The sequence below is a fragment of the Quercus robur genome, chromosome 4 (genome assembly GCF_932294415.1).
Source record: "Quercus robur chromosome 4, dhQueRobu3.1, whole genome shotgun sequence".
Classification (NCBI taxonomy): Eukaryota; Viridiplantae; Streptophyta; class Magnoliopsida; order Fagales; family Fagaceae; genus Quercus; species Quercus robur.
Window position 1 is genome coordinate 53,818,976 of NC_065537.1, and position 11,835 is coordinate 53,830,810.

General features: G+C 33.4%; 1 protein-coding gene and 1 pseudogene across 1 annotated transcript; both read left to right on the plus strand.

Annotated features, from left to right (window-relative positions):
- The first annotated feature begins 294 nt into the window (after positions 1-294).
- On the plus strand, positions 295-1,034 carry LOC126722992 (14 kDa proline-rich protein DC2.15-like). The gene has a single exon (XM_050426161.1). The coding sequence runs from the start codon at positions 370-372 to the stop codon at positions 787-789; it is 420 nt and encodes a 139-aa protein (XP_050282118.1). The 5' UTR covers positions 295-369; the 3' UTR covers positions 790-1,034.
- A 3,732-nt stretch (positions 1,035-4,766) lies between these two features.
- LOC126722993 (serine/threonine-protein kinase ZRK1-like) lies at positions 4,767-8,886 on the plus strand (annotated as a pseudogene).
- The last annotated feature ends 2,949 nt before the right edge of the window (positions 8,887-11,835 follow it).

Genomic DNA, 11,835 nt, shown 5'->3' on the forward strand with positions numbered 1-11,835 from the left:
ATATGTTAAGTTGTTAACCAAGAAATAGCACAAAATTTTAGAAAAATTTAAAAATAAAAAGATATATAGGGTGTCTTTTTGTTTTTGGTGCTAGATAAATCCATGCAAATAATCAACATATAGAAGAATCTTCCAAAACTTTGGAACATGGCTTATTCAATTATTCTCCAAGCTGCACCGCCAACTAGTGGCCGGATTTGATCCAAGCCAATGTGCCCACGAGGGTCTCATCAATCATTTTATTCCCTAAACTCTAAAGAAACCACAATCTCCATCTATATAAACCCTAACCCATTTCACCATACCTCCACCACCACTCCAAACCCATCCTTAATTACAAACATATAGCCTTCGCAACTGTGTCTAAAAATGGCTTCCAAGGCTATTGCAACCACGGCTTTTCTACTCTCTCTCAACCTTCTCTTTTTCACAATGGTCACTTCAACTAATGTCGCTTGCCCACCACCATTAAAGACTCCAAAACACACTCCACAACACTCACAACCCAACCTTCCTACTAATAAGCCGGCCACTTGCCCCAAGCACACCCTTAAGCTAGGGGTGTGTGCTAACTTGTTGAATGACTTGGTGCACCTTGTTGTGGGAACCCCACCAAAGACCCCTTGCTGCAGCCTCATCCAAGGTCTTGTTGATCTTGAGGCTGCTGTTTGTCTTTGCACTGCTATCAAGGCCAATGTTCTAGGCATCAATCTTAATGTCCCCCTCTCATTGAGCTTGCTATTGAATTATTGTGGAAAGAATGTACCAAAAGGCTTCCAATGTGCCTAATGGTGCTAAGCTAAATCGCTCATTTTTCTACCAAGTTTCATGTTATCTAATTATTTTCCTACATCCTTTGTTGACGGGGTCTGGTTTGATTTGATATCAATCCCATTTTGGTTGTCAATTGGTTTGTTGGAAGGTCTTCTCAACCGGCTATTCTTTGGGAAATAATAAAATGTGTATTTGTTTTTCCTGGATGATGTAAAATATCTTCTCTTGATGAATATGGAGCTTTGATGTGAATTATTTCAGCCTTTTGTTTTCTCAATTAGGATTCAGAAGTGAAAGTTCTTAACCTTTTTCATTATTTATTGTACCATACATTCATGAATTGTGTATTTAGTTTAATGGATTTTGACTATACAGACAAGTACCATGATACTTGATTATCATCGTTCATTAATGGAGACAAAATTAATGTTATAATCCCTTAAATTTTTCCCTATTGCTAATTTGCTACTTCTTTTGAAAATGAGAAGTGTTGCATCTACAATATTTTCACAATACTTTCACATCAAATCTTATGTAGTAAGTTGTTACTGATTTCAATTTAAACTCACCACTAAAATTACTTTTTTACAATTTAAAATTTATTGTGAAAATGTTAGAGACATTGACATTTCTCTTTGAGAATACATGTCAATCCACAAGTGACTTTTTTCTTTTTATTGTTTGAATATATAACTAACCGCAAGATGAGGGATTTTCAAACTACAAAAGCTATTTGTCAATAAAATTAATAAAATGAAATTGGTCGCAACAAGGCTCTAATGGTTTGGATTGATCCTTAAGAGCATACAACATGTCAACAACAAGTCGACCGGTACATTTTGAATATGATAATTAATGAGTTTCCTAGAGAAATATGAAAAAAAAAATTGCCTAATTGATTAGAATGACTTGCCCGGATCCAAGTAATATGTGACAATTTTGAAATTTGTCAATATGAGGTTAACATAGATGGTGCATGACACCATTTAATTTATCTTTGGTCTCAAATAATTTAGTAGTACAGATGCAAAAGCAGCTTGGTTTAGCTCAAACTACGGTTTTTTTGAGTTGAATCTTTAAATGCTAATTACAGCTTTAATCTCCAACTGATGTATTAAATGAGCAGGTCACCAAGGAGAAGTGCATGCTTCTCTATCATTCAAGAGAAAGTTTTCTAATTATACAAATCCAAAACAGGCATCCAAAATCTCATACCGGACAAATCAAAATTCATCAAGTGGTTTGAAATTTTGAATACATATATGTTTTGTTAAACTTTTACATCCAACACCAGAATTGATGCTAAAATTACCCACTTGTCACCAATTATAGAAATCCCCTTCACTTCATAGAGCCACTACTAATTATACTTCAAATTCCTTGTTATTTTCTTTCTTGATAAAAATGAAATTTATTCCTATTGCATAAAGATTCAACATGGTTCTCCAAATTCACTGACATTGTACAATAACTGATGAAGTGTAAACTCGTCAGTTTAAATAGGCAGATAGAACTCCCCGTCAGCACCAGTGTATCCTCTAAAAAGGTCACCGGTGTGGTGCCTGCCACAACGCCTCCGATGCCAAAGTTAAAACAGTAAAGCAATTCGCCAAACTAGAAAGTAATAGGTATTTTCTTAGAGTATCAGTATGTGTGTACCTTGTGCTGCCAATGTAAGGGCTTTATATATGTGATCTTGATTGCTAGCCGTTGGGATGTTAATGCCTCTCTTTAGTAACGCCTCCAGCCCAATTATGGGGCTTTTATTAGGCTCCAACGGTTTGTTTTGCTGGTTTCGTAACTACCCAGGCTACTTGCTGGCATCATTGAATGACTTTCCTTCCCTCGTCAGTGATGGCTGCTCGTCGCCAGGGATGACCTCGTCACTAGGTTGACTTCGTCAAGGTAATGCGTTCTCGTCACTCCCATCAATAACCATGTCCTCTGTTTCCAGAACCATGAAAAGTGAAACCAAACTAATCTAGCAACCTCTAGCCTCTCTTTTTTTCCCTTTTTCTTTTTCATCTACTATTAGAAACTAGTGTGCAACCTCGTATATATACAAGGGTAAAATTAAAAATAATCATAATTACATGGTTCAAATTATAACTTTTTTATAAGCGGTTCAAATTATACATGGCATTAGCTATTGGGAATATTACACAAAGTAATGATGGAAGAACAATATCAATAAAAAAAAATTAAAAAAAAAAAAACAAAAAATAGATAACTTGGAAGCACAATATTGTTTTCTTAGACAATATTTGTCCACACACTATTGTTACTAAAGGGTTATCGCAAATTTGTCCTTATGATACAACCAAGTTGTTAGATTCTATAGATAGCAATTCTAGAGAATGACTATAGGATTTCTTGCGTTTCTTTGTAACTTACTATTTTGGAGAGTTTTCTAATTATACCCATGGGGTTATATTTCATCAAAAGGCACATATGGAGAGTCAAGTTCACACTTGCAGAATAACAAGTTCTCCAAAGTGGGAAAAAAAAAACCCAATATTAATTTGGAAAATGAAAATTCAAAGTGGGCTTGTTCGCTCCTCAAATTCGTTTCTTCACGCTTGGTCAACAAAATCTTTGCTAGATGAGAGTATGAGACAGAATCTTTGAGAAGTTGTTGTAATCTAAGGTATATTTTCTTCTATGACTAAAAAATTCAAACTTTAACTTTGATGAGAAATTCTCACCAAAATTTGAGAACCCAATAAATTCACCATTTAGTTTGAGAACCCCATCCTCAGATCCTCCAAATGTGTCGTAAACTGGTGCTTTTTGCATGAATAGGCTCCAATTCCAAAGAGGGTAATTGCAATTATCACCTTCTAGTTCTGGATGCAACTTAAAATAACAAGTGCAGCTATAATCCACACAAGTCGCAAAAGGAGAACTAAAACAAGCTAGAATTACTAGTATTATGCAATATATATGTACCGTGTTTACTTTTAGTCTTTTAGACTAGTCAGATTGAGAATTATCTAAGTAACCAGGGGTGCTTGGTCATTGTCATGAATTAATACACGAATTCAAGGGCGGCTCTAGGATTTTTGTCCAGGGGTCAATAAGAAACATAAATTATATAAAATCTAAAACAAAAGAGACTTGAATATATCAATATCACAAAAAAAAAAAAAAAAAAAAAAAAAAAAAAATCTACAATTGTGAATTGTCTTCTACGAGATTTCATATTTTGAAACTGTTGCATGATAGATTTATTATCAATCTTACGAGCTATATGTTTTTCAATGTACACAGTCAAACAATCATTCAACCACTGATCCCCCATTCAATTGCGCAATTCATTCTTGATATATTTCATTGCTAAAAATCATGTTCATAAGGTTGACATGATTTTTTTTGTAAATAATATCTTCTTATTTCATCTCGATCATTAGAATGATAAAATGAAATCTTTTTTGTAGCCCAGGGTCTGAAGGAAGATTGTACACATCAACACGACCATGCTTAGAAGATGAATCTTGAGTAAGATATGCATCTTGGGTAGAAGATGAATTTTGCGGCCTACGGGGTTTCCTTATTACAAATTTATCCATAGTACTAGCAAAAGAACAAAAAATAAACTATAAGTTCATTTGACATATTTTTTCTAGTAAATTAAATATATTAATTATTGATGTTAAGTGATTTTTTTTTTTTTTTTGCAATTCTTTAATTTATAAGTTTATAATTCTGTAAATATTTTATATTTTTATTGTCTTTAATGTTAATGTATTGACCAAGTTACATAGCCAACAACCACTCACAAGTCACATTCGACAAAATTAAAAATAACTCACAAGTCACAAATTAGTCAAATAGTCAAAGTAATAAGTCATAACCCAACTTTATATCAAATCAGTAAAACACTTGCATCAACTCTGCAACACCCAACAGTAAAGAAACTCAAACTCAAGTACACAACAACGATAAAACACTATAAACTAATAAAAGTAATAAGTTATATAAGTCTATAACCCATTAACCCCCACAGGCCCACACACATTTACACAAACACGGTCAGACTTTACTTTAGAGACTCAAAACTCAAGTTGAGTTACTCAACAACAAATATCAGAAGTTCAGAACACAGTTCTTAACGCCACAGCTCCCACACACACACACAATCCAAGATTCAAAAACTCAAACAAAAAAAAAAAAAAATCAAAAGATAACTCCACACATACATACGGTGATTCACTCCAAATTTAGTGAAATAGCATATCAAAACACTATAAACACACTCTCATAGTGAAAGAAAGAGAGAAAGAGAGAGCTAAAAAACCAGATCAAGTGGCGGCAGAAGGCAGATCAAGCGGCAACTGCGGCAGATTAGGGACAATTAGGCGGTGGTAGATTTTGTGTGTGAAAAGCAGAGGCAGCCTTTTTCCTTTGGGTTTGGAGAGTGAAGAAGAATAATGAGAGATTTTGGAGGTTAGGCAACAATGAATTCTTAGGTTTTATTTGACCCTCTTTTTTTTATTTATGATTCTCAAATTTTGATTTATGGGCTTTTTATTTCTGAAATTAAAGACAAAAATTTTCTTTTGGACTTATTTTTTTTCTAGAGTTTAAGTTGGGCTTTAAAAAATAAAGGGGTCAGGTTCATGGTGAGGGGGTGCAAATTTGTATTGCAGTTGCAGGGGATTCAAAACTAATTAAAAGTCTCAAGAATCAAGACCCAATTCACTTTGACAGTATCCATTGTAGAAGAGAGATGAGATCTAGTTTTGGGACTATGGACTGCAGATAGCGTGATCTGCCTTTTAAAACACAGTGGGCAACTTGGAAAATTGACAGTAGCTTCCAACGGTAATATTAATAATGCGCAGTGGCTTTTGGCAAAAGCTCGTACCTAGTTGCCTCACGTTATAACGTGTGAGTCTTTTGTATTTGGAAAATGGGCTTTTATAAAACGTGCATTCTGGCTCCTTAAAGTGGAACCAAACGCACACTTAGTGAGGAGATAGAATATATATATATATATAAATTAATGATGGTTCTGAAATATAGTATAAGTTCCCTATGATGCTGTTTTTGTCCTTATGAGAAGAGTTAATAATGAGAAATTATTGGATATTTTTAGCAATTTTTCTTCAGACGGGTACCATTATAAGTTTTTCTTAAATTATTTGATTATTGAGTAGATGGTACCTGTAAAATTGTTTTAGGTGATATCTAAAGTTTCTTAAATTATTTGATTATTGAGTAAATGATATCTGTAAAATTGTTTTAGGTGATATCTAAGGATTTAGAAGAAGTTTTAGGAAGAAGTTCCTTTTGGTATGGCTTTTGGAGGTAAGTAACTTTATCCTAATTGATTTTATTTTGTTTATACTATATTTTAACTACTAAAAATTGTTTATAATTGTTACAATTTTATTTAATTGTTTTAGCTACATTCATTTAAAGTAAAGAATAAAAAATTATCACAAATATATTTGATTACTAAATATATGATTTTATATATGTATTTGAATGAGATATATGTTTGTTTGAACTATGATTTGATATATATGATTTTGGACCATCTGATTATGTTTTAACTCTGATACCCAGCCAATAGATGTTATTTATTGGTACCGAAACTAGTTCTATATAAATAATGCCCACTAAACTTCCTTCCCTCTGCAGAACTATTCTAAAAATTCCTAGTGAGCAGAGCAGGCACAAAAAGAGCAAGGTTCCACATTCAAGCTATGCAAACTTGGTTGAGAGATCATTTCTTTAATAAAAGAAGAAAGGAAAGAGAGAGAGCATTTTTTGAGAATGGAAGCAAGTTACTAGAGAAGCTGATTGCCTCTTGCAACGGCAGGTCTATTCCCATTCGCACCTTCTCAGATCAACAACTTGGCCCAGCAACCAACAATTATTGTGAAAAGCAGGAGTGGTGTTGGTACAAGGGTTCTCTTGAAGGACGAATTGTTTTCGTTAAGCGATTACCAGACTCTAAATTATGGGCCGATATAGCCATCAATGATTTAGTGATGTCTGCAAAGATGAGTGCTCACAGTAATGTGTTAAATCCCATAGGGTGTTGTCTTGAGACTCCATATCCCATTTTAGTGTATCAATTTGCTGCAATGGTTTTCTTATGGATCGGATTTATGCCTCACGTGTTACTAAACGAAAAAATCAACCCATGGCATGGATGAGCAGGTTAAAGATTGCAAGGCATATTGCTTATACAATTTCCTATCTCCATACTGCCTTCGATAGACCTGTCATCCACATGGCTATACGTATGCACGGTATCTTATTAGATGAACATGATGTTCCCAAATTGTGCAACTTGTTTCATTGTGTATCAATCCCTGAGGGTGAAACTGACGTGAAAGTTCATGAGGTCTTGCAGAATTTCAGGTTCTACGCCCCTGAGTTTAGAGCATCAGGCAAGGTAATGGAGAAAACTGATGTATATGACTTTGGTCGGCTCCTTCTGGAACTTTTAACTGGAGAGAACTCTTATCATATAATTCGATTGACAATTAATGAAGGTTCTACCTTAGTAGAATACATGCATAACCGTGCTCAAGATCATTGCATAAATGAGATTGTGGATCCCGCAATCTTGGCAGATGGGGAAGGAGGTGTTAGTTTACAGCGGCAGTTACAGGCTGTGGTGGACCTTGCCTTGACATGTACAGAGGAAGATCCACAGAGAAGGCCAACTATGGTAGATGTCACCAAAAAACTCAGGCGGATTGAGAGGTTCATTTCTATGACTAAATATTAACTTACTTGGGTTCATCCAGTCATATATATATATGTTATTAGCTTGAATGAACTAATGTCAAACCCCAGATGTTAAAATGAACTCAATTTAATTATGACATATAAAACTTTATTATAGAGATGTCAGCAAAGAACTCGGGCAGATTGAGAGGTTCGTTCCATAACTAAGTATCTACTTGTGTTGATCCAATCATCTGTTTAGCTATGTATAATGTAGTTATTAGCTTAAATTAACTAATTTCAAAGGCTGGGATGATAGAATGATATAATGAATTAGTTTTAATTGTGATATAAAACAAAGTTCCAAATTTTCCCGTGCAAAGAATCATATGGTTATTTAATATTCTTAATAAATTCAATCATCTTTTGCAAGTAGCTTAAATAACCATGGAAATTTCAAATTTGGACTGGCTGGTATGTAATCTACCCATGCAAATAGATTCACATTATAGCATATCCAAATGTTTTAGGCATGAGAATGAGAAGAATTTACTTGATTTTCTATCAAATGACCATTAATGGAATTTGGATTAGTTACTAGGCTTATTTGATGAAGAACCTTTTAATGTAATTATCAAAATCCCATTGCTACTGAGAAGCAGGCCTGATAAACCAGTATGCATCTTAAATAGTAAAGGAGAATTTTCTATGAGATCAGCTTATAATATTTATCAATCACACAGGTTCACACAGGTGGATGAAGAGGCTTTGGGAAATGTGCGGAATTTAAAGCTTCATGAGCGTTTTGAAACGCATGCTTCTGCATCATTGAAGAGAAATATTTCTAATGATGAAAGCCAAGCAGTGAAAGAAGCCTCTGAAAGCCTCCGAAGCTTAATTGTGACTGAATGATGACAGAGCTCGTATAGCAGTTCTGTGATTGAGAAGGCAAATATAAAAGTTAAGTTGGTCAAAGAAATATGAGTTACACCAATAGCAGTAGTAGCCCAGGCTATTTTTTGGAGCATTTAGATTTCTAAAGAGATGAAATTGCAGAAAGTGATCATTGTGGCAGACTCTTAAGGTATGTATTGATGCTTTAAGAACTGGGGGATAGATTGGTATTGGCAAAGGAGTTTTTTTTTTTTTTTTTTTTTTTGCTAATCTTCAATGTCATTAATCTAAAAGGATTTACAAGAGAGGTACTCCACCCTATAAAAAGACTCTGATATGAGGTGGGAGTTTACCTTTATTGAAACAAAAAGACTGACAGGAGTTTAACACAAATTTAGCAACTGTTTGAGCTGCAGAATTGCAAAGGAGTTCATTGTTCTTTCATTCACCAATTACACTCTACCACGTAACTGTTGTGGCAAAGAAGTTGTGTAATTTTTTGTGGTACTAGATTTTTCCCTGTTAGCATTCTGCTTGTTGCAAAATATTTGGATGTTTTTCATAATTTTAGGATAAGAATAAGTTGCTGCATAATATTAGGATTGATTGCATTTGTATTTGCATTTTAGTAGGATAAGGGAATCTAATAATCAAGTGCTTGGGTTTTAACTTGTATTTGTAACGGCTAGTGGAGCTCGTCTTTGAGTTTTATCAGGATAAATTGTTCCTAAAATGCAAGGGTAATCTTGTATAAAAGGAGCAGTAGTTTATTTGAATAAAATCATCAAAAAAATCATTTTATGCAGAGAAATCTATTGAGGTCAAGGACTCCTCAGTTAATTCTAATTTATTTTTAGTGTTTATCTTTTAATTACCAATATAGGTAAAGATCAAGATATGTATTTACCAATCGATCTACGCTAGAGTTTTTTTCTCATTATTGTTTGAATGACTGGCCACAAGAAGATGGATTTTCCAACTACAAAAACTATTTGTGAAGAAAATTAATAGGGTGACATTGGTCCCAGCAAGGCTCTAATGGTTTGGATTGATTCTTGAGAGCGTACAGCAACAAGTCTATTGGAACATTAAAAATTGAATGGAAGAAATAATGAGTTTCCTGGAGAAATATGAAAAACAATTGTCTGATTTTGATTAGAGGACTTGCTTGGATCCAAGTAATATGTGTCAATTTTTAATTTGTCAATATGAGGTTACCTTAAACGATTCATGACACCATTTGATTTGACTCATTAAAGTAATTTAATTGTACACATGTAAATTTAGGATTGGACATTAAATTAGATAATGACAATTTAAAATTAGCTTAATTAATCCTTTTTTTAAATATATATTTTTTTTATAAAAATGTCCGCTCAAGATTTGATCCCTTCTCACTTATTTATTTATTTTTATGGGAAGACTGCAAATTTATTAATTACTATCAAAAGAAATTATATCATGGAGAAGAGCTTGTTCTAAGAAATAATCTTGACAATTTTATGCTTTCATACCATTATAAATTATTTCTTAGCACTTTCAGACTCTCCATTTTTTTTCTCTTTACCGCAAAGTAGTACACAAGGTTGGTGAACCAAATAGGATTGTTGAGAATCCACAATAAGGTAACATTATTATTATTTTTTTATTCTAACTTAATGAACTTAAAATCCAAATTTGAATCTCCTCATAGTCATGCCTTTTTTTTTTTTTCCTTATATATATAGTTTTTCTGATAAAAAATGGTTTTTTAATACAATATTTGACTCTCTTGATTTAAATCCTATAAATAAAGATTTGTCAAAAATCTTGTATTCTAATAAAATTACTTAGCCTATGTTACGAGGAGAGTCATTATTTTTTGAATCTCCAAACTCCACTTATTCATAACTATCAAATTATTAGAAAAAATAAATAAATAAAATTGTCTCGCAGTCACACTAAGAGCCCGTTTGGTACATGTGTGTGTACATTGAGACATGATATATATTACTAATGGTTGTGGTTGTGCGTAACAAGCTGATTGCATGTTCTCTGTGGTTGTGCATAGTATTCTAGTTTTTTTCTTTTTTCTTTTTTAATTTCAAAGTATTCTAGTTTAGCTCTAAACTTCAATTGTGTTTCAATGTACCTCAAATTGTGTTATTGGAGCAAGCTATGAACATTGCTTTTCACTTAGTATTCTTGATTGACAATATATTTAAGGGTTCTCCCTTCTATGTTTTTCTCAACTTAATCAGTTTCCCAAATGTTGTTACAGAATAAAAAAGGAATGGCAAGTCAACTAAATAGAGAGAAAGATGAGCAAACCACAGGCTCTCCAACTATTGGCTGGAGAGCAAACGTGGAAGAACAGTATAAGTAAATCAAAGAGAATGCATTGACTTACCCTTATGTGTGGCCATCATATATTGTTGTATATGGTGGTTTTGCCCTGTGGGCTACCTATTATTGTTGATTCTTTTCAGCTACTAGTACGGTAGTACCTATCAATTTTGTGTCCAGTATGGAAACAGATAGCTCTTGCTTCCTCAAATTGAAGGAGAATTGAAGAAGTATCAAGTGTTGGTAATTTGAGAAAATGTTAGGAAGCAAGTGGGATAATTTTCTCTTTTTGATCTTTGGTCAATATTTAAGATTTCAATATGTTGAAATCTGCTAAATTTCACTATTAATTTATCAGGCAATGGCATTCAGTCATGTAGAGTTGAAATTAGATCAGTGTAATAGTGTTAATAGATACATAAAGGGTGCAAATGGAAGTGGATGAGTGATGGAGGACCATGGCAGCAACCATTGACGACATATAAAAGGCCTCCTAAGACTTTTAATTAGTTTTAAGTGTTAGGGGTATTTTAGTAATTTTATATTTTCTGGAATGGGCTGTGTTATTGGTCCATTGGGTTTTATTTAAGTTTAGTTATTTAAATTGGGTTTAGTATTAAAGCTCAAGGAGTCCAAGTCCAAGTTTTATTAAGTTTTTAAGAAATCCTAGTTCTATTAGGATTAGGTATCCTAGTTCTACTAGGATTAGGTTTAGTCTTCTATTTAAAGAGTTGTGGTGTTTTTTATTGAAGTAGTGATTGATAATATTTTCAATTTTTAGAGCTATATGCATGTTATGGTTTGTGTGATGCAGACTACTCCTAGGTGTGATGCCAAGGAACCCTAAGAGTGATTCTTAGGAATTTATCTTTTATTTACTATTCACAGTTACTATTCTCAGCACTGTTCACAGTAACCCAAATCTTGATTTTCACCTTTGTTTCATTCCTAAAGCCCCATTAAACCTTGTTTCCCATTGTCCTACGTCAATTTGGTATCAAAGTAGGGAATTTGCATCATGTCTACACAATCAAGAGGATCGTTTAGGGGAAGATTGAGTGATGGTGAGCGCAATGATTTTATTTTTTAAATCTTGGCTCAACTCGATGAATTTAACCTTCGATTGAATGATTTAAAGAGTCAAATTTCTAAGCC